The 18,762-nt window shown below is 57.9% G+C and overlaps 11 protein-coding genes across 11 annotated transcripts; 4 read left to right on the top strand and 7 right to left on the bottom strand.

Moving 5' to 3' along the window:
• Window positions 1-211: 211 nt before the first annotated feature.
• On the top strand, window positions 212-2,303 carry BDY17DRAFT_323331 (PINIT domain-containing protein; the record flags this gene model as incomplete). Its single annotated transcript, XM_033736992.1, has 4 exons — window positions 212-365; window positions 421-615; window positions 677-739; window positions 799-2,303. 4 exons carry the CDS (start codon window positions 212-214, stop codon window positions 2,301-2,303), a joined length of 1,917 nt encoding a protein of 638 aa, XP_033591054.1.
• Window positions 2,304-2,761: 458 nt separating this feature from the next.
• On the bottom strand, window positions 2,762-3,943 carry BDY17DRAFT_323330 (ERG3, C-5 sterol desaturase; the record flags this gene model as incomplete). Its single annotated transcript, XM_033736991.1, has 2 exons — window positions 2,762-3,566; window positions 3,639-3,943. The coding sequence occupies 2 exons, from the start codon at window positions 3,941-3,943 to the stop codon at window positions 2,762-2,764; spliced, it is 1,110 nt and encodes a 369-aa protein (XP_033591053.1).
• Window positions 3,944-5,312: 1,369 nt separating this feature from the next.
• BDY17DRAFT_316330 (histone-fold-containing protein) lies at window positions 5,313-5,998 on the top strand (the record flags this gene model as incomplete). Its single annotated transcript, XM_033736003.1, has 3 exons — window positions 5,313-5,328; window positions 5,387-5,475; window positions 5,678-5,998. 3 exons carry the CDS (start codon window positions 5,313-5,315, stop codon window positions 5,996-5,998), a joined length of 426 nt encoding a protein of 141 aa, XP_033591052.1.
• Window positions 5,999-6,074: 76 nt separating this feature from the next.
• BDY17DRAFT_129553 (Prephenate dehydratase-domain-containing protein) lies at window positions 6,075-7,805 on the bottom strand. Its single transcript, XM_033729397.1, has 3 exons — window positions 7,668-7,805; window positions 7,376-7,608; window positions 6,075-7,320 (listed from the first exon to the last, which is right to left on the bottom strand). The coding sequence occupies exons 2-3, from the start codon at window positions 7,442-7,444 to the stop codon at window positions 6,295-6,297; spliced, it is 1,095 nt and encodes a 364-aa protein (XP_033591051.1). The 5' UTR covers window positions 7,445-7,608; window positions 7,668-7,805; the 3' UTR covers window positions 6,075-6,294.
• A 621-nt stretch (window positions 7,806-8,426) lies between these two features.
• BDY17DRAFT_309704 (eukaryotic peptide chain release factor subunit 1) lies at window positions 8,427-9,797 on the bottom strand (the record flags this gene model as incomplete). The annotated part of the gene is made up of 2 exons (XM_033735363.1): window positions 8,427-8,431; window positions 8,495-9,797. The coding sequence occupies 2 exons, from the start codon at window positions 9,795-9,797 to the stop codon at window positions 8,427-8,429; spliced, it is 1,308 nt and encodes a 435-aa protein (XP_033591050.1).
• A 950-nt stretch (window positions 9,798-10,747) lies between these two features.
• On the top strand, window positions 10,748-12,772 carry BDY17DRAFT_323327 (transmembrane amino acid transporter protein-domain-containing protein; the record flags this gene model as incomplete). Its single annotated transcript, XM_033736990.1, has 1 exon — window positions 10,748-12,772. One exon carries the CDS (start codon window positions 10,748-10,750, stop codon window positions 12,770-12,772), a length of 2,025 nt encoding a protein of 674 aa, XP_033591049.1.
• Window positions 12,773-12,909: 137 nt separating this feature from the next.
• Window positions 12,910-14,049, bottom strand: BDY17DRAFT_323326 (uncharacterized protein; the record flags this gene model as incomplete). Its single annotated transcript, XM_033736989.1, has 1 exon — window positions 12,910-14,049. The coding sequence occupies one exon, from the start codon at window positions 14,047-14,049 to the stop codon at window positions 12,910-12,912; it is 1,140 nt and encodes a 379-aa protein (XP_033591048.1).
• Window positions 14,050-14,348: 299 nt separating this feature from the next.
• On the bottom strand, window positions 14,349-16,400 carry BDY17DRAFT_248671 (uncharacterized protein; the record flags this gene model as incomplete). The annotated part of the gene is made up of 2 exons (XM_033730926.1): window positions 14,349-16,054; window positions 16,103-16,400. 2 exons carry the CDS (start codon window positions 16,398-16,400, stop codon window positions 14,349-14,351), a joined length of 2,004 nt encoding a protein of 667 aa, XP_033591047.1.
• Window positions 16,401-16,492: 92 nt separating this feature from the next.
• BDY17DRAFT_129191 (uncharacterized protein) lies at window positions 16,493-17,302 on the bottom strand. The gene has a single exon (XM_033729396.1). It carries the CDS (start codon window positions 17,096-17,098, stop codon window positions 16,586-16,588), a length of 513 nt encoding a protein of 170 aa, XP_033591046.1. The 5' UTR covers window positions 17,099-17,302; the 3' UTR covers window positions 16,493-16,585.
• BDY17DRAFT_295703 (microsomal signal peptidase 12 kDa subunit-domain-containing protein) lies at window positions 17,132-17,759 on the top strand. The gene is made up of 2 exons (XM_033733346.1): window positions 17,132-17,340; window positions 17,410-17,759. The coding sequence occupies exons 1-2, from the start codon at window positions 17,293-17,295 to the stop codon at window positions 17,686-17,688; spliced, it is 327 nt and encodes a 108-aa protein (XP_033591045.1). The 5' UTR covers window positions 17,132-17,292; the 3' UTR covers window positions 17,689-17,759.
• BDY17DRAFT_295699 (RING-box protein 1) lies at window positions 17,760-18,703 on the bottom strand. Its single transcript, XM_033733345.1, has 3 exons — window positions 18,306-18,703; window positions 18,099-18,248; window positions 17,760-18,042 (listed from the first exon to the last, which is right to left on the bottom strand). Exons 1-3 carry the CDS (start codon window positions 18,420-18,422, stop codon window positions 17,944-17,946), a joined length of 366 nt encoding a protein of 121 aa, XP_033591044.1. The 5' UTR covers window positions 18,423-18,703; the 3' UTR covers window positions 17,760-17,943.
• Window positions 18,704-18,762: the final 59 nt, after the last annotated feature.

The raw sequence follows: 18,762 nt of genomic DNA, 5'->3' as shown, positions 1-18,762 counted from the left end.
GTCGCCTTCACCTCCGCCTCACCTCTGCCTCTGGTGCCGAGTCGCCTTCGACTTGCGGCCACCCGACTACCACCTCACCACCCTCCGAACCACCTGAATCCCGCACCCTTCGCTTCCCACGTCCTCCGCGAAGTATGATCTAGCACAGGAAGCCCACCCTCCTCTCCGCCAGTCGATCCTGCCTCTTGCTTGCAACTCTACCTCGAGCGTCATGGCATCCAGTACCCAGGTGCTGCTACAGCAGAAGTCCGCCGTCACCACTCATCTGGACACGCTCAAGAACGAGGATCTGAAAGCGATATGCAGATGGTATGGGGAGCCGGTGTCGGGGACTAAGAGCATCCTCATCACTCGGTGTCGAAAAGGTGAATACAATCCGGCTCGAAGGCTGAAGACGAGACTGACTGACGTGGAGTATAGTCCTCAACGACATCGTAAGCAGGGGTGACGCGGACCGTTTCGAGATCCTCAAAGCAATGGCCTCCATCACCCAGCTGCCTTCGCTGAAGCCGGGCCACTCCTCCTCTTCAGCTACTTCATACCCCTCACCCGCCTACCATCCCCCTCGGGGAGGCGGTGCGTCATTACACAACGGGGCGTTGAACATCAAGAAAGGTATGCTTTGAGGCGCATATTACACGCCTATACTGCTGCCGGAAGCTGACGAGTACAACAGCCTTCAAGCCCAGCCCTTTCTACCAAATCCTCGAGCCTTTGTTATCCATGGCAGACCTACCAGGTAGCTACCAAGTCCACTCTGTCGCTTTGCAAAGATTACACTTACGATACTGATGACAGAGGGTCCAGAAATGCCATCGAACCGCCACACCGTCCGATCCAACCTTGTCATCAAATCCGAGCTCGGGCAGCGCCTACGCGCAGACGCAAACCTCAAAATCATGCTGCTCTGCGGCGAGTCGAGTGCAATGTCTGCATACGCTGGCGCCCACATCAAGTTTCCCTCCCAGATCGAAGTCAAGGTGAACAACAACGACGTCAAGCACAGCTTCAAAGGTCTCAAGAACAAAGAAGGCACCACGAAGCCGGCGGACATCACCTCCCTCTTACACAAGTTCGGCGGACAGGACAACTCCATCCAAATCACCTATGCACTCACCCACCGCCGCTTCTCCTACTCCGTCTACCTCGTCCAATACGTCGGCGTCGATACCCTCGTCAACCAGATCAAGTCGGGCGCCGTCATACCGAAGGACAAGGTGATCAGGGATATGACTCGTGCTAACAACGACGCTGATGTCTCCGCCACCTCCGTACGCATGTCTCTCAAAGATCTCGTCTCCACCCTCCGCATCACCGTGCCGGTGCGGTCGTCGCATTGTGCACACAACCAATGCTTCGATGCAGCCATGTTTCTGCAACTCCAAGATCAATGCCCTCAATGGAGCTGTCCAGTGTGCAACAAGCACGCCCCTTTCGAGACTCTGAGCGTCGACAAGTATTTCGAAGACATCCTCAACCGAACATCTTCGTCGATCGAGAAAGTCGACATCGAGCCGAGTGGGGAGTGGAAAGTGATCAGGGATGAAGATGACAACCAAACGAACGGTACCTCCAGCAAAGCCCGCGCCGCGTATGATGACGATTTCGACGACCTCGTTGAGCTGGATGAGCCAGTTAGCAAGGGGGTGAACGGCACGAAGCACATGGACGCTCCGTTCTCGATCAATACACCACCGCTGTCTTCTCGAGAGCCCTCCGTGGCGCAATCTGCAGGATCCGCGCAACGGCCTGGTAGCAAACGGCCACAGTCTGCGGTTATAGATCTCACGCTATCGGATGATGAGGAGCCATCGAGACCTGCAAAGAGGCAAAGTCGTGTTCAACAGCAACCCGCGTCAGCCTCGCACCCTACGTCCGCCACCACACCCAATTCTTTGCCCAATCCTCGCGACCATGCTGCATCGAATTCAAACTACTATCACGGTTTCAACCAAAGCGACAACTATCGGCCAGGCAGCAATCTCAGTCGCACCTCGTTCAGCCACAGCCCTTCGGCATGGGGCTCACATCAAGCGAGCACACCGCAGCAGTCATCACTCTTCCCGCCACCTCCGCCACCTAATTCGGCTCCCAGTTTCGGTGCATCAATGAGGCCACCGTCGGCGAACCAGAACCAAAGCACCAACAACGCGACTGCTTCAGCACAGGGCGGGCTTAGGCTGCCTCCCATGCAGCTGCAGCGGCCGCCTTCGGCCTCGCATTCGCCGGTGCAAACCTTGTATCAGGGGTGGAGGAACGGGGATGAGTGGGAGTTTGGGAGCTACGAGAGTAGTCCAGGGTGAACGTCGATGGCATCGGGAGGGCGGGGCGGGTGGTGTGAAATAACTTCACCACTCCTGGCATGCTCGGGGAACAGTCTTCAGAAGCGAATCAGTCGAGTTGAGGGAAAGGAGGTCAGGGGAGAGGAATTGCATGATGAACACGAAACGAAGGACTGGAAGTCGTCAGAGTTCCATACTAGCATCTTCAGCAGCCGAAAGGCATCGTCTCGACTTTGGAACGTCGAGTAATTACAAGCATGACCGACTCCCCAGAGACGCCCAAACGTCAACTTCAGGCGGATCATTCCACGCGTCGTGCCTCAAATAACAGCCTCGCTGGAGCTATGGGAAAAGCCCATATCGTACTCAAAAGCATTCGGCGCCGTTATAAAAGAGCATAAGGTATCTACAGTCTAAAGACACATGTTCGTGCCACGCCAAAGGACAATCTCAGTTTGCATTCCTCCAAGTCGCGCCAATCATTGCACCTTCTTGGCTTCGGGCAAGTATGTCCTGTCGTCCTCGCCCTCCACCTCCACCACCATCTTCTCCATCTCCTTTGTCTGCCGCTGCCACTCTTCCTTGCTCGTCTTGCTTTCCTTCTGAAAGAGCTCGGCATTGGGCTTCCGATAGCTGCCACCCAGGCGGTCCCACAGCGTGGTGAACTGGCCGTAGTTGTAGTTGAAGTACAGATGATGCATGGTATGGCATGCGGCGCCGTTGATGACGGGGCTGTTGGCCACATACTCGCCGTCGTGGATCATAACGGTCCAGATCTGGATGAAGATGAAGAGGCCGATGTATGCGAACTTTTGCAGGGGGAGGATGAAGGGGAAGAGGTGGTATGGCACGCTCTGACTGAAGCCGTCGAGAGGGTGGAAGGCGTGACTGGCGTAGGGGGTGGGCATGATCCACTTGTGGTGGGGCTTGTGCAAGCGTCGGTAGAGGATGGGGTGGTGCAGGCCGCGGTGGATCCAGTAGATGAGGCAGTCGGTGAAAAGGATGAAGACGGGGAACTGGAGGAAGTTCCACGAGCGACCGAAGATGGAGAGGATGGGATGGCTGATGTCGGAGATGTTGTCGTAGATGAAGCTGTGCCCGCGCACCTCGCCCACGAAGAAGGGGAAGGTGCACACGGCCATCCAGGGGATGGAGCCGACGGTCTGCCGGATTTCCATCTTGATCTGGTTGCGGAGGTACTTGGGATGTTGGAAGGTGGTCTTGTCGAAGACGAAGCAATAGCTCAGAGTGGCGAAGAGGAAGTAGACGACGATGCCGAAGAGGCTGCAGCACGCGCCGAGTCAGCACCGGCATGCTCTGCTTCGGCGGGGAGGGGGTGAATGAATAGGAACTCACGCGGTGATGATGTAGAGGGTGGCGCATTGGCGATAGAGGTTATCGCGGTCCCACCGACTCATGTACGCATATTTGCTGGGCTGCACGCTGAAGTATTCGCTGGCCGGGGAGAACTGCCATGTCGAGCCCGAGACATCGCCCACACCAGCGGCGGAACTGGCGTTCCAGCCGGCATGGCTCCCTTTCAGACTCGCGGAGAGGGTGGAAGTGGGGTCGAAGGCGGAGAGGGAGGGAGATCGCGGGAGGAGAGTGGCATAGACCCAATCGGAGAGGAAGGTGTCGAAGACCTCCAAGATCACGTCCATGGTGGGCGTACAGATTCTTCCTCGCAGTCAGTCCGGCTGAGGGAGGTGTGTGGCAAGGAATGGGTGTAGTTGAGAAGGGAGAAACACATCAGCTCCGGACTTTATTATTATCAGATCCCCGAACTTTCCAAGGTCAGACCACTTCGAATTGAAATTTTGGTGGCGATTCGGACGTCAAAGTGGGGGCGTGGATTTCATCTCAGGGACCCCCCGGCTCGGTCCGGAAATTGTGAATGGCCGCTGTTACCCAACAATCGAAGACGGTGAGGAGAGCCCCCCATCTCCGACCACCGCGGGTTTCCACCGGATCGCCATCGGAGTTAACCACATTCCGTAGTTGAGATTTGTAGTCGACGTCCTACACGCCTTAAGGGTCAGAAGGTTTCCGAACTGCTCCCGACCTCCAACTCACCATAGCACGACGAGCAGCAACATGGTGGCGATTTCGTCCCCGACAACCACTTCTGCGATCAGACGAGTGAGGGTTCGACATGGCATTCCACGAACCAACGCGTGTAGATTTTACTGGAGCGCGTGGAACTCGATCAACAGAGTTTACTAGCGGCGGGAAGCTCCGAACGAGCTCCAAGTGCGGTGTTGAGCGAGCGAGCGACTCGATCAAGAGCATACCTATCCTCTCCGCCAAACCAGAACGAGAACTTCCGCGGACAGGCGGTTCCAATCCAAAGGCATCAGAGCCTTACGTATGGGCCGTTGATCCAGTCCCGAACAGCTTCGCGGAAAATGGAGCGAAGCGCTGGGATTACCGCCCGTCAACATTGAACATGCGCTCTCGAGGTCGATGGCCACTGTCTCCTGACCCATGATGGGATGATCTTCAAGAACGGAGTCACTCTGTCCAAGGATGACCCGCCTGCTAATGACTCGACATTGTGTCCAAGCGAATTGACAAGCCAGTTGGATGACGCTCTGCCTCGTTTGCGACCGCTTGGTCTCTTTGGCACAGCATAGTCGGCGCCAGTAAGCTCTCGGAATCCGGCTGAAGTTGCGGCAAACCATGCTGCAAGTCTCGCTGACTGACCGTCGTATTATGCAGACCGGAAGGACATCGTCCAGATGATCGGGGTGCCAGCGAGGCTCGCTGCCTGTGAAGCAGAGAGGATGTGGCGGATCACGTGAGCAATGTTTTGCTGCCTCGCTTGTGGCTCGGGCCCCAAAAGGGATTAAGTTAACCCTTCCCTTCCGAACTTGACCTTCCATCACAACATCGCGTCAAGGAATCCAACTCGCCTTTAAATTGCGCGCCATCAACACCTCCACCACCACACACACATATCCCTCCGATTCACCCGTCGCAACACTCTCCAGCACTCCCAACTCACTCTACCACACATATCCCTCCATCGACATGGCTGGCGGCAAGGGTATGTCTGTTGCGCGCCCATAATCGCTAATCTCCCCCCATCCTGACCTCTTTTCCAGGCAAGACGGGCGGAAAGACGGGCGGCAAAGCAGGTGCAGACTCGAGCGGCAAGTCGCAAAAGTCTCACTCCGCCAAAGCTGGTCTCCAGGTACGCTCTCCCCGTCGTGCCATCCTCTTCGAGCGCGTGGCGCGTCGCAAACTCCTCCTCCTCGCCCACACCTCTCCTCATCCCCTCCCGCGCCCGAATCATCATTAGCACAGCCTATGCATCACGCGCCCATCAACTCGCGCGGCAGGCGACTGCCGCACGGCCACCGCGATCGAAACGCCATGCTAATAGTCCACGCCAGTTCCCCTGCGGCCGTGTCAAGCGATTCCTCAAGTCGCAGACCCAGAACAAGATGCGCGTCGGAGCCAAAGCGGCCGTCTACGTCACCGCCGTCCTCGAATACCTGACCGCCGAAGTGCTCGAGCTCGCGGGGAACGCGGCGAAGGATCTCAAGGTGAAGCGCATCACGCCGCGCCATCTGCAACTCGCCATCCGAGGTGACGAAGAGCTGGACACCCTCATCCGCGCCACCATCGCCTTTGGTGGTGTGCTTCCGCACATCAACCGCGCGCTGCTGTTGAAGGTCGAGCAAAAGAAGGGCAAGAAGGCCGTCGAGGCATAGATAATCTTCCACGCGTGTCAGTCCCCTGTACAATGAGAAGGCATTCGGTGAAGTGAGGGAGGTTGGCGTCGTTACCTGGGGCGCATGGAGGATGTGGTGGAGCAGACACGGTGCTACGATGCTTTTCTGTCTTGTAACTTGCTTCCTTGTTCTTGGTCTCGTTCGATTTTACGCTTCAGAGGATGCTTATGGCGTGGGAGTCGGGACCGCAGATTCGACAACCCACGGCGCAATCTAGGTACCCGGCCTCAAGCCTTATCATCCATTTCTCGCGCAAGCCATTCGCATGCCTCGCATCAATCCTTTGTCATCTTCTCCCAGCTCCCCAACCAGCGATACGTCTTCACCACCCGGCCCAGCTCGTCCAGCGCGACATTCACCTTTCCCCCGTCCCCGTCTCCACGCTTTCTGCCCATCAGCTCCACAAAGAAGACGTAGTTCCACGGCCTGGCGCCACTCGGCCGCGTATTGATGGAAGTCAGGTTCAGGCCGTGCTTCTTAAACACGGCCAGCGAGTCCGCCAATGCCCCGGGCTCCGCGTGGTCGACAGTGAAGGAGATGAGACTCTTGAAGAGCTGCGCTTGGTCGTCGTGAGCATTCGCCACCGGTCCATTCACACCCTCTGTCGATGATGCGTTGACATGCCCTTCCACGTCCTGCCGTCGTCGCAACACAAAGAAGCGAGTACTGTTCCCTTGCGTGTCTTCAATGCCTTCAGCCAAGACATCGAGTCCATTCAGCTCGGCGGCGAGTTTACTCGAGACGGCGGCCGAGACACCCGTGGAATCGGTTGCCACGATCTCGGCGGCGCGGGAGGTGGACGAAACATCGTGCTTTTCGGCTTGTTTGAGGTAGGCGGTCAGAAACGCCTTACATTGACCCCATGCCTGCGGGTGCGAGTGAACGTGCTGGATGTGCTTGATGGAGTGCAGCGGCTGCACGCGCGGCCGCGCGGGCTGGGGTGCAGTCTGCGTGGGCGTCGCTGCTCCCGACACTACGGGCGAAGTGTCGAGGTCCTCTCGGACCTGGCTCAGACTAGGTGCATCCGTTGCTTTGGCCGTGTGGAGGGCTTTTGCGGCTCGCTGGCCGACCAAACAGTGGTGCACGGGAAGGTAGATTTCGGCTTCGACGACAATGTCGGGGTGGCGCTTGTCTGCGTCGGCGAAGAGGTCGAGGGTGAAGAGGACGGGGCCGTTGGAGGAGTTTTCGAAAGGCACGACTCCATGTGTGGCACTTCCCGCCTGGACCGCAGCAAAGACATCGTCGATGCTCGTCATGGGCACGATGTGGAAGTTTTGATCTCCAAACTTCTGCAGCGTTGCCTGAACATTGCGGGTTAGGGAAAGCGAGATATGATTACAACGTTGGTCGACTCGCCTGATGCGTATATGAAGCCTTGGGCCCCAGAAAGGCCACGACATTTCCCTTCTCTCGCGCGGTGTCCATTTTGCCGGGAGCGAGTGGCTGTTGACCGGCAATCACGGGGAGCAAAATGTAGCGTTTAATGATGCCATGCGAGGGAGTTGTTGTTGTTGGACAAGATGTATGCTGGACCGGATTGTCGAAAATGGAGGTCTGGGATTACGAGAAACCGCTAGAGAAGAAAGACACTAAAACATCGCTCGAGCGCATGGCCGGCGGCATTCCCCGATTGCAATGGTCGACTTACAGTGCAGAGTATTCACGGGTGTCGCACGTGCGAGTTGAAGGGAAGCAATTTGTGAGGTGAGGTGCGGTGCAGCAACACGTGAGTTCATGTAGCCAATGGCTTCCGGCGTTGAACGAGTCGGAGATGCACAAAGCAGATTTCGCGTTGAACGAGTGAATTATAGTTGGTAGGTATCACCATAAATCCTTTCCCTTTACCACTCTACCCTGCCCTTCAATGAAGCGCACCGTCGTTCGACACGCCCATGTAGACCATTGCAACCGTCAACAAAGCTGGGACCGATGCCGAGTCTTCAATACTTCGAATCCCCAGCCAACGTGCTGGATCCCATGAGTGGTGACAGTTTTGCCACGGGTATATGCCTTTACACACACTGTGCGCGATGGCAGGGTTGTGGCCAATCACCCATCGCACTGGCCGCAGTCACCGTCGCCAGCGGGGATGATGCCTAGGTACTGTTAGCGAGCGTGGTCGTGGAGGTACGGCGTCACAGCTCACCCTTGGTCGCGTGGCAAGTGTTGCACAGCGTGCAGATACCGCATGCTCACTGGACGCCTTTGGCATCGCCGGGGTCTTCACGGGTAGCGGCATGCTTCTCTCCGCCACGCCCACATCCTCTGCCTCGATCTCCGCGGAGGCAGTCGCAGATGCAGCATCCTGGGGTAGATGTTGCTGCGTGCGAAGACCCGACACACTGCTCTCTGGAGCAGATCCTCGTTCTGCCGGGCCCTCGCTTTCCCTTGCGAGGTCGCATATATGTCAATCTAGTTGGGGAGTTAGCATTTGTCGGCATCTCCGCGAATCGCAATGTTGGCAACGGAACTCACCGTCGTAGAATTCGTCCTCGCTGTCCGCATCGGCGAGTTGCTCAAAGTTGAGCTTGTACCGAAGAATGGCGCCGATTCCACCGAAGCCGCGCACGAACTGATTGCCTTCGGACGAGCGATCTGACACAAACTCCAACAGAGCGCCAAAATCGCGGTGGCTCTCGGCGAGCCATTCGAGGAAGGGCTGCTGGTTGATGACGTCCATCTCCTGCCCCGTCTCCTTGTCCATGAAAAGACTGCGGTCAGCCTCTTGGGCTTTGGTGGTGTGCAGGATCACGGAGCTGCCGGCGCTGGTCTTGAGTTCCCATCGCGTCATTTCCAAATCCTCAAAGACAATGAGCGTCTCCGCGGCTCCGGCGTCGAGGGCTTTGAGGGTGTCGTCGATGCCGTAGCACACCTTGCCACTGTCTTGGCTGATTTCGTCAAAGTAGCGGTTGATAAGCTTCTTCTCCTGGATAAACTTGACATTGGACAGCGTTTCCGAGGAGAGTTCAATGGCCTGATTGAATCCGTTCTCGCCGCCGTAGCTCACATCGACCACCTTGATGACTTTGTTCTGCAGGCGCCCGTCGAACATGTCGGATTGGTTGAGATCGTTCTTGAAATCCGCCGAGCCAGCCAGGATGAGGCCGACCACGTTGACTTTGTCGTTGGTAATGAAGTTCTGCACCGCCAACTCGGCCACCTTGCGCACGTAGTTGTGGCGTTTCTCCTCACGCAGACGGGCGAAACGCAGGGCGGACTGGCCACCGCGGCCGTGCTTCTTGGGCAGATCGACGGAGAACTTGTGGACGACGTCTCTAGTGTTGCCAGACAACGTGCCGAACAGCGCGCCGTTGCCGTCCATGATGATGAAGCCGAACTTCTGGTCGGACTCGAGCAGCTCGCTCAGGGCCTCGGTGTGGAACTTGTTGTCACACAGGTAGAGGGAGGTGTTGATGGGCTTGAAGGGCTCAAAGTCGATGTTGATCTTGCGCTCCTTGCCTTCGGCGGTGATGATTTCACCGCAGTAGACGACCAGGCCGTTGGGAGGGACCTTGTTGTACAGCTTGAGGCGTTGCTGGGTGGAGGTGATGGCGGAGAGGACGGAGAGGCGATTCACGCGCGACTTGATGTTCGACGCGGTACCAAACTCTTCTGCCAACATCTTGGAGGCGCGGGAGACCTGGTCCTTGGGCGGGATGATCAGACTGATCATGGAGGTGCCATTGCCACGCGCGGCCTCGAGGCGCTTGATCAGCTTCTTGACCTTCCACACCTCGATGTTGTTGTCCGCCCCCTTTTGCTCGCCGTTGGTCGACATGGTTGCGCTTCTTCACAAGCGTTGCCTGGGGGAGGGAATGGTCAGCGTGAGGCCAAGGGAGATCGTCAAGGGGCGGGCGGGAGGCGGCTAGGTGAAGGTGGGCGAAGGAGAGGGAAAGTGCGTCACATCTGCCAAGCAAAGCCATGCACGCCCGGACACGTGCGTCGAGGGAGACGGGGAGGGGGGACGAACCTTGTCGGGGATGATGGGTTTGGAATCACTCTCGAGGCAGAGCAATTGTCCGCCGGTGTGTTGGGATGGACGGGCAGCGGAGGGAGTGGTGATGGTATTTCGAACTTTTTCCCGCCCGACAAATGCTCGAGGATTAAGGTTGGGCGGCGGGAGGCGGCCGCAACCCTAATAACTTCCCCACCACCACCGGCGGGCGACAATTCCCACTCATCAATGTCGCGTCGATGGCGGAGCTGTGTTTGGGTTCGCGAAAGCAATGTCCTTTGCCTGATCAACAGACAACGCCAACCAGCACAAGCAACAACCGATGCTGCTTCGGAGTTCTCCAGGACACCTCCCTCTTCGTCGCCTCCGCCTTCCCTACGACGCATGCGCAGAAGCCGTTGAGCTTTTAATGCCGTCCCCACCCGAGCAGGCCTGACGGGAAGTGCAGATAAGACGCCGAAAAGCGTGCGTCTGGTGGTTATCGTGACGAGGGGAACGTCTTCAATTCCTCTTCCCTCCCACTACTGTCGCAACGCGCCTACTCCTCCACCGCCCCTCGTGCGCCCTCGTCTCTCTTCTGATTTATTTACACACGGGAGGCAAGCGCATTCGAGCTCCTTCCCACTTGGCTTCGAGCGGGGAGAGCACTGTTTCCCAGTTTTGGGCAAGAAGCATTGCCTGCCAGCGATCGCCTCTGATCTTTCTCTTCCGACGCGCGTGCGCTTCTGATTACAACGTGCTACCTCGTAACGACCGGACCTCTTGTATATATCATGCCTTCTCCCAATGCCCCCATCTCCGCCACTTGGGCCGGCCGTCCACGCGGGCGCGACTCCACCGACTCCACCTTCGCCGTCCATTTCGACGACGAGAGCCAACGCCAGCGCCATTCCCACCCTCGTCACTCCTCCCTTCGGCCCGAGGACGCGCAGCTTCATCAAACCCCCAGCAACGAGTTGCGGAGGCGCCGTTCGTCGCTCGCCGATCGCGTGCACGCCCTGCGCTCCGCCGGTGGCCTCAACAGCTTCGACAACTTCACCCGATCATGGCAGCGCGCCGCCGGCTTCTACGAGGTCACGCCCGTGCGGCAGAGCTTCAAGTTCACAAACGCCCTTGTCGATGGCGGCGTGGACGACTCGTCCTATGAACCAGGTGAGATTGATACTTCACCAATCTCCCACAGATCCCTCCTGCGCGAGCAATTGCAACGCGAGGAGGCCATCTCGCCCCAACAGATTCTCGAGGAGACCGACGACTCCGCCTTTCCTCCCGTACCTACCTCCCATGGCCCGGCTGTCGACGAAGAATCCCCGCTTCTCCACAAGACGTCGTCTCGGGTGCAGGATGACAACATCTTCACCATCGAGCCTCAGCTCGCCTCGCCCTTCGGCGGCTCCTACGGCAGTACCTGGGGCTCACTGGCATCCCGGGTAAACGAGCCTTCCATGAGACATGCCGGCAAGCTCTTCCGTCAGCAGCAACTCCATGGAACCTCCGGCCCGGACAAGGAGCGCGAGCCGCTGCTCGTCGCCGCCGTGCAAGACGAAGATGGCAAAGTTGTTAACGTGGTTGTAGGGCAATCTACACTCCCACAAACCGTCTTCAACTCTGTTAACGTCCTCGTCGGCGTGGGTCTGTTGGCCCTGCCGCTCGCCATGCGATACGCCGGCTGGGTGATTGGCGTGCTGTTTCTCTGCTTCGCCGCCATCGCCACCTCTTACACCGCCAAGCTCCTCGCCAAGTGTGCGGATGTGGACAACAGCCTGATCACCTTCGCAGATCTGGCATACGTCTCATTCGGCAAAAGGGCACGACTCTTCACTTCCCTCCTCTTCAGCATCGAGCTCGTCGGCGCCTGTGTGGCCCTTATTGTCCTCTTCGCCGACTCCCTCTCTGTCATCTGGCCAGGTTCGGATCTGAACATGTGGAAGGGGGTGTGTGGGCTCATTCTGCTCCCTCTCGCATTCGTTCCTCTGCGCCTCTTGTCCTTCACCAGCATCATTGGTATCATCTGCACCTTTGGCATTACCCTCATCGTCTTGTTCGATGGGCTCACCAAAAGACACGCTCCTGGCTCTCTACGGGACCCCGCCGTCACCTTCTGGTTCCCTAAAAACTGGATGACACTCCCCGTGTCACTCGGCCTTCTGATGTCTCCCTGGGGCGGCCATTCCGTCTTTCCCAACATCTACCGCGACATGCGGCATCCGTATCGCTACCGGGAAAGCATCAACATCACCTACCTCTTCACACTCTTCCTCGACCTTCTCATGGGCGTGATTGGCTATCGCATGTACGGCGAAGACGTGAAGGACGAAATCACTCGCAACATCGCCGAGACGAACGGCTTCCGGCCCATACTCAGCTGGGCGACAGTCGTTGCCATCGCCATTATCCCCATCACGAAGGTTCCACTGAACGCGCGCCCCATCGTCAGCACGCTCGAGATTTACCTGGGACTCGATGCACGAGCAGTGGCCGACGATGCCGCCCTCATCGGCATGTCCGGTCTGAAACGCGGCATCTGGAAGATTGGCATCCGTGTCGCGTCCACCGCCCTCTTCGTGTTCCTCGCCATCCTCATCCCGAGCTTTGACACGCTCATGTCGCTTATTGGGAGCGTGGCGTGCTTCACCATCTGCATCATCCTTCCCTGCGCCTTCCACCTGAAGCTGTTCCACAAGGACTTGAGTGGATGGCACAAGGCGCTCGACTGGTCTTTGATCGTCATTTGCACCATTCTCGCGCTCGTGAGCACGGCGTTCAATTGCATTCCTAAAAACGTTAGGGGCTTTTGATTCGGTGGATTGTTTGCTTGGTTAGCTTCGGCGCAATTCGTGGGCTCATCCATTTTGACAAATGTATCTTGCCACTCCTCTTGTCACTACAAAGTACATGAAACGCTTGCAAAGGTGGGGGACCTGTTCAACAACCGCTAAATGCCCAAGTTGGCACGATCAATGTTCCCCGACTCCGTAGTCGCCGTTCCCTTTACAGCGAGGCCGCCTTCGGGCGTCTGAGCCCAGATCTCCCATTTCCTCTCCCCCGTCTTCGCCCCGCAGAACGTTACCGGCTCGTTGCAGTACAATGGGGCCAGATTGCGATACTCGACCTGGCGTATCACTTCGTTGCTGTTCTTCCTCAACTCCCGCTGTAACAACGTCACCATGAATGTATAGCTCAAGGGTCCATGGAAGAGGAGATCCTTGAAACCTTCCACTTCTCGGCAATACAGCGGATCGAGATGGATGGCGTGTGCATTGAACGTCAGCGCCGAGAAGCGGAAGAGCAGCTTGGGGTCGGGATGGATGGTATAGCTCCAGTCGGGTGTGTGCTGCGGCGTGAGCATCTTGTCCTTGGCCTTCTTCGTCTCCGCCTCTGCCTGCTCCTTTGTGCGCGAGCGCATGAAGACAATGTTTCGCGTTTCCACGACGGCGCACGGCCCGAAATCGGCATCGCTGTCCCGCCAGAGCCGCTGGCGCACGCGGTGGTCCAGTGTCTCCTTCTCCTTTGCATCGCTCTGCGCGGAGCTCAACAGCGCCAACTCGTCGTCGGTGGCTTTGGCCTGTCGGCGCTCAATGCCGACAAAGACCCGCTCCCTGCCCGGCTGGCCCTTGACGGCGACGGAGCGGATGAACTCGGCGCATACGCCTCTGCTGGCGTCGAGGAGGAAGGGATTGGCTTGGTTGTATCGCACGGTGCCGCCTGCCCACATACGTCGAACAAAGGGCTCGCCGGGGCTCTGGTCGGGGTTCGTGCCGTCCGCCAGCATCACACTCGCGGGTTTGGTGGGCTCGAAGAAGATGAGGTGGTGGGGGATGGGCAGGATGGCGGGGTCTGTTGCGGGCGGTAAGACGGGCGGGGGAGTGGCGCCAGGCAGGAAGTCGGCGAGGGTGACATTGAGTCGGTAGCTGGATTGCGGGGTGAGGTCGTCGAAGATGGGCGCGATTTGGCGGGCTTTGAGCTCGCTCTCCAGATGGCTGAAGCTGGAGGATTCAAAGCGGACGCTCCGAGGGTGGCAGAGCGGGCGGCGCGGAAGAGACTGTGGCCGTAGGAGGCGTCTCAACATCGCCATGATGTCTTGATTCGGGCGGGCGTGGAGCGATGGCCGTGGTTGGAAGTGTGGAAGCGGGAAGTGCTCGAGCTGCCGGGCAGCTAACAAGGTGACGTGAAGTACGGGTAACTTAACCTTACCCCGGATTACGTGACCTGCACGTGGATGTAACCAACCAGCGTCAACAAAGGAAGTGCACATACGCTCTGCGGCTTAAGTTGATCCAAAGTGCATTGTATCCTCTACACCAAACCCATATGTAATCCACGCGAAAACGCCGTGCCCACTCCTTTCGTCGTAAAGCCGTAGAATGCAACAAATCAAAAGTACCTCATCCTCCTCGCAACAACCACACAAATCAGCGAGAAGCCCAGCATGACTCCGACAATTCCAAACCACCAGTTCAATCCTTGATCATTCTTGCCCGGCACATTGACGTTCATGCCAAACAGACCGGCGACCAAGTTTAACGGTACGAGGATCGTGGCGAACACGGTAATCTTGCCCAGGAGCGCATTCGCACGCCCGCCTTGCTCAATGTTGCCGAGCGTGATCTGCGACAGATGGTTCGCGTGCGAGCGCGAGAGCATCTTCTCAAAATGCCCCAGGTTCGACATCATCGTCACCACGTGATCCTGTACGTCGGACAGATAGAGGCCGACATCTCCGCGCGGCGCCACCGCGTACGCCTCGGTGCATTTCTTGGCGAAGCCACGGATGACATCGGCTTTGCCGCCCAGCAGGCGGATAAGAGCCATCGTCTTCTTCCGGCTTTCGCCAATCTGCTTGAGGATGGCACGGGAGTCTTCGAAGCGCGCGGTGAAGACCGAGTCTTCGATGGTGTCGGTCGCAACCTCCAGTTCGCGCAGCACCGGCGCAAACGAGTCGACGATTTCGTCAATCAGGGCGTAGCAAATCCAGTCCGCTGAGAGATTGACGTAGTCCCGTAGCCGTCCAATACGCTTGCGGACGTGTGCGGCGTGCGGGTTCTGACAGAACGAAAAGGTGAGGAGGCCTTCGCGGAAGACGACGGCGTAGATGTTGATCGGTTCCAGATAGTCCTCACTCTGCGTGTCGAGGTCGTAGAAGCTGCGGAAGCACACGAAATAGTAGCTTCTAAAGAGCTCCACCTTTTCGCGCGTCTCCTGCGTCGTGATATCCTCCCTCGTGAGCGGATGGACGCGAAAGGCTCCACAGATGGCAAAGATCTCTTCCTCGGTGGCGTTGAGCATATCCAGCCACCACACGCCACCCTCCGGGCCGAGTTCGAAGAGGTCGCGAAACGTCTCTCCCGGCATCAATAGCCCGCCAAGCTCCGGGGCGTGGACCGTTTCGTCGATTTCGGAGGAGAAGAATGTAAAGCGATTGATGCGGTCCAGTGCGCGGCTGGGGCTTCGCGCCATGAAATCATCCGACTCGGTCTCAATCTGGACAATTTTCTCGTTGACTTCCTTGGGCGCATCAACAGCGCCACTGCCGTACTTCTCGCCTGGGAAGGCGGAATGGCCGCGTATGCCATGGCCTTGTCGCATATCGTGAAAGACACGCGGCTCGGTGGTGATGGGATCAAAGTAGGATGTGAACGGGTGCGCCACGGGTGTCTTGGTGTGGGTTTGCACAATAAACTCCTCCAGATCCTCGAAGTCGATGGTGTATGTATTGGAGGGCTCTTCGGGTGGGAAGCAAACGTCTTCTTGGACGGAGCTGTGGCAGGAGGCAACATCGGTCCGCCCACCGACTGTCCCTTCATCTCCAAATGTCGGACGGCGAGAGCGCGTGCCATTCGAGGCGGTGCGATGCATAGGCAGATGCTCCGCTGATGGGGCCTTGCTGTTCATCGTCCCCGCACGCCCTCTCGGACGAGGGGCGAAGGCATCGACGGAGTTTGGGGGCGAAGTCGATCGGTCGCTAGAGGACTCCCGGGAATGATGGCCATTGTCTCGCTGGCGGTTGTGGACGGCTCGACGAAAGGTGGACCGTCGTGCAGCGACTGGCCCCACGGAGCCTCGTCTTTCCTTGTGCCATTCTTCGTCCGCGGTAATGCGCGACATGACGGATCGCGCGGACTTGTGACTTTTGATGCTCTTGTCATCGTCGACCACGGCATACTCGAAGTCTCTGGAGATGGAGCCGTAGGTTTGCATGACGGGGAGGTTGAGATGCTCCAGGGTGGGTCGCTGTCGGGGATTTGGAGACGAAGATCTCTCCGGTCGTTCGGCACTCGCAATGCTGGCGAGTGTCCCGCGGCGCCGGCCATGATGCGGCTCGACGACGGTGGGGAGACTTTCCGGCTGATTGCGGTGGTCGTCGAGATCGGGCTCCGGGGTGCTGTACCTGGTCTGCGACCTTCCGGAACGTGGTGTGAAGGCCATGGTAGTCGCAATGTTTCTTTCTTCTCTTTCCTTCTTCTTCGGTAGATACACCGTCCCTTTAGTCAGGGCAAAAGCTGCAGCAATGTAGGAATACTAATAGTGCTGAGAGGCCTAACGGCTGGCCACCTGTACACCCAATCCCCTGACGCTCGCCGATTAGCCCATCGGAATCTAAGTGTATCTTTCTATGTCCTCCGCAGCAGGGTCCGCAATTTAGGGAGGTTGCTTGAGGTCCCCTCCGCAAACGAACCACAGCGGTCCGAGCAAGGGGCGAGCGTAGGTGAACTGGAGTCCTTGAAGCCCCGCCAACTTGACTTCGGAGTCGGTGGAGTGGCGGTAGTTGGGGTTTGGAGACGGCGAGAAGGGCGGCGCACGAGGAGGAGGCGCCAGAATCGCGGGAGGCGGAGAATGCGACGTTCGGCGCAGATTGGCGGGGAGTCTGGGAGATGGCGAGTGCGGATTGAGAGGGCTAGAGTCGGATAGTCAAAACATGGCGAGCGGGGAGCCAAACGGGCGATGGAGGAGTCGGTGGTAAGGTAGTGGTGGTGGTGTATTTGGATAGCCACGAGGGGATGTTGGAGGAGTCGGAGGGAGGGAGGGGAAAGCGAGGGCGTGTGAAGGAATGGAAGTGAGGGAAAATTCGCCCCGATCCCGGGCACCCGAGGAAAGGCAAAGGCAAGCAAAGGCTTGTCTGTCATGCTTGTGCCGCCTTGATCAGCTGCCCCGTCCTACCTGCCTATCGCGGAGACAGGCTTGTTGCCTCAGGCAGCCAATCCTCGCTAAAGTCCAGCGAAGCACCAGACGGCACACGGGACAGTGGAAGGACACAACCCCCTTCTCACTCTCTCTGTCCATCAACGAGCAGCCTCATCTTCGGGCCAATCTCCCGAACATGGACCAAATCCTGGAGCAAGCGCGCTCCATCTATGAAGGCGAGATAGTCAGTCCACTCTCTCTCCCTCCTCCCTCATCGTCTTCCGACTCTCCTCACTGACACGACGAACTTCAGGACTTCCAGGGCCAGCGGCTCGCCGAACTCCTCCAGAACCTGCTGCTCTCCATCTCCGGCGTCATCGCCTTCCTCGTCGGCTTCACCACGCAGAACATCATCCACTCGCTCTACATCGGCCTCGGCGGCACCGCGCTGACCTTCTTGATCGTCGTGCCTCCCTGGCCATGGTACAACCAGAAGGCTGAAGCCTTCTTGCCGCCAAAGAAACACAAAGCCGCTTCAACAGACAGGAGGGATCTGAAGGGTATAGACGTCCAGGGGCTGAAATTGGGCTGAGCGGACATGGTGGTGTTTTGGGAGTACCGGTGGATTGGAGGATGCGAAGGGGTAGCAGCCCGTCTACAACGATAGCTGCACTGAGTATCAAACCGTCCTTTCTCGACCCGACCGCAAAACTCCCTGGTGATGCCTGTCCGCTGCATACTGTGTGCATATCCTCATAGAGCCAGCAAAAGGCTCGCGTAATAGACATGCGTGCGCCCCTCCCTTCCCATGCGCTTCTGCCGTTAACATACGCTCGCTGCGGTCCGTCTACCGCCCATACTTTTGAAACTCCCAGTCTCGATTGTCCAGCGGACACACTTGACGTGTTTTGAGCCAGCGGGAGATGCAGTGGAAGTGGAAAGCGTGCTACATAATCACCATTAGCAAAACCCTCGGCTCTGTTAGCGTGGGGACAGACGTACATTGCAGATGCCCCAAGCAACGGTGCATTCTTCACTTGTGGCGCTGGCTTGGTTGGCTTGGCAGTCGATACACAGGTCCATGATGTGGTTGCGACAGATGGCGCAGTTGTCCACCACGATGTCCCAGGCCCACAGTGCCACGGCGTTCCACTGCCCCGACCAGTCTGGTCAGCATCGTTCTCCATGATTTGTGTGCTGGCTTCCTACCTTTTTCACTTCGAAGCGCTTCTTCTCTCCTACCGCCGCATCGCCACTCGCTTTGCTGCTCTTGATCTTGGGAGCGGCGCCGGCGGCGGCAGCATCGGTCATCTCCACGTCGGCCATCTTGCGCTTAGTTACGCCCTGGCTCTCTGATCTTTCTTCGTCAGGCTGGTCTTGCGTCGCGGATCGTTTTCGTTTTCGCGATCGAAGGTCAGACGTGGGGAAGCCTATGCGTACCGTCGCTCAGTCAAGGGCCGAGTAGCGGTGGGGGCGTGTCGACGAGGCCGGCCTTTACCCTTTTCCTAAAACGTCGTGGTGTGTTGGGTGTGATGCATCAACTGCGATGGTGGGGTGTAAGATGGCGTTGAGGAGGGTGTGTGTAGGAGGGTGGAAGCCTTGCAGGTGGAAACAGTCAAGGTATTGAATCCTTGTGACGCGGGAACGAGCTAAGATCTTATCAGCC

The sequence above is a fragment of the Neohortaea acidophila genome (assembly GCF_010093505.1).
Source record: "Neohortaea acidophila strain CBS 113389 unplaced genomic scaffold BDY17scaffold_4, whole genome shotgun sequence".
Taxonomy (NCBI): Eukaryota; Fungi; Ascomycota; class Dothideomycetes; order Mycosphaerellales; family Teratosphaeriaceae; genus Neohortaea; species Neohortaea acidophila.
The sequence above is the reverse complement of the archived record's forward strand: the minus strand, read 5'-3'. Positions and strand labels throughout refer to the sequence as shown.

Excerpts from the sequence above, each read along its gene's own strand:
- BDY17DRAFT_129553 (XM_033729397.1), bottom strand. The coding sequence starts at position 7,444 with ATGGACACCGCGCGAGAGAAGGGAAATGTCGTGGCCTTTCTGGGGCCC. Across the intron at positions 7,321-7,375 it reads AGGCTTCATATACGCATCAG|GCAACGCTGCAGAAGTTTGG; the intron begins GCGAGTCGACCA and ends CGCAATGTTCAG.
- BDY17DRAFT_129191 (XM_033729396.1), bottom strand. The coding sequence starts at position 17,098 with ATGACAGACAAGCCTTTGCTTGCCTTTGCCTTTCCTCGGGTGCCCGGG.
- BDY17DRAFT_295703 (XM_033733346.1), top strand. The coding sequence starts at position 17,293 with ATGGACCAAATCCTGGAGCAAGCGCGCTCCATCTATGAAGGCGAGATA. Across the intron at positions 17,341-17,409 it reads CCATCTATGAAGGCGAGATA|GACTTCCAGGGCCAGCGGCT; the intron begins GTCAGTCCACTC and ends GACGAACTTCAG.
- BDY17DRAFT_295699 (XM_033733345.1), bottom strand. The coding sequence starts at position 18,422 with ATGGCCGACGTGGAGATGACCGATGCTGCCGCCGCCGGCGCCGCTCCC. Across the intron at positions 18,249-18,305 it reads AGCGCTTCGAAGTGAAAAAG|TGGAACGCCGTGGCACTGTG; the intron begins GTAGGAAGCCAG and ends TGGTCGGGGCAG. Across the intron at positions 18,043-18,098 it reads TTGCTTGGGGCATCTGCAAT|CACGCTTTCCACTTCCACTG; the intron begins GTACGTCTGTCC and ends GTGATTATGTAG.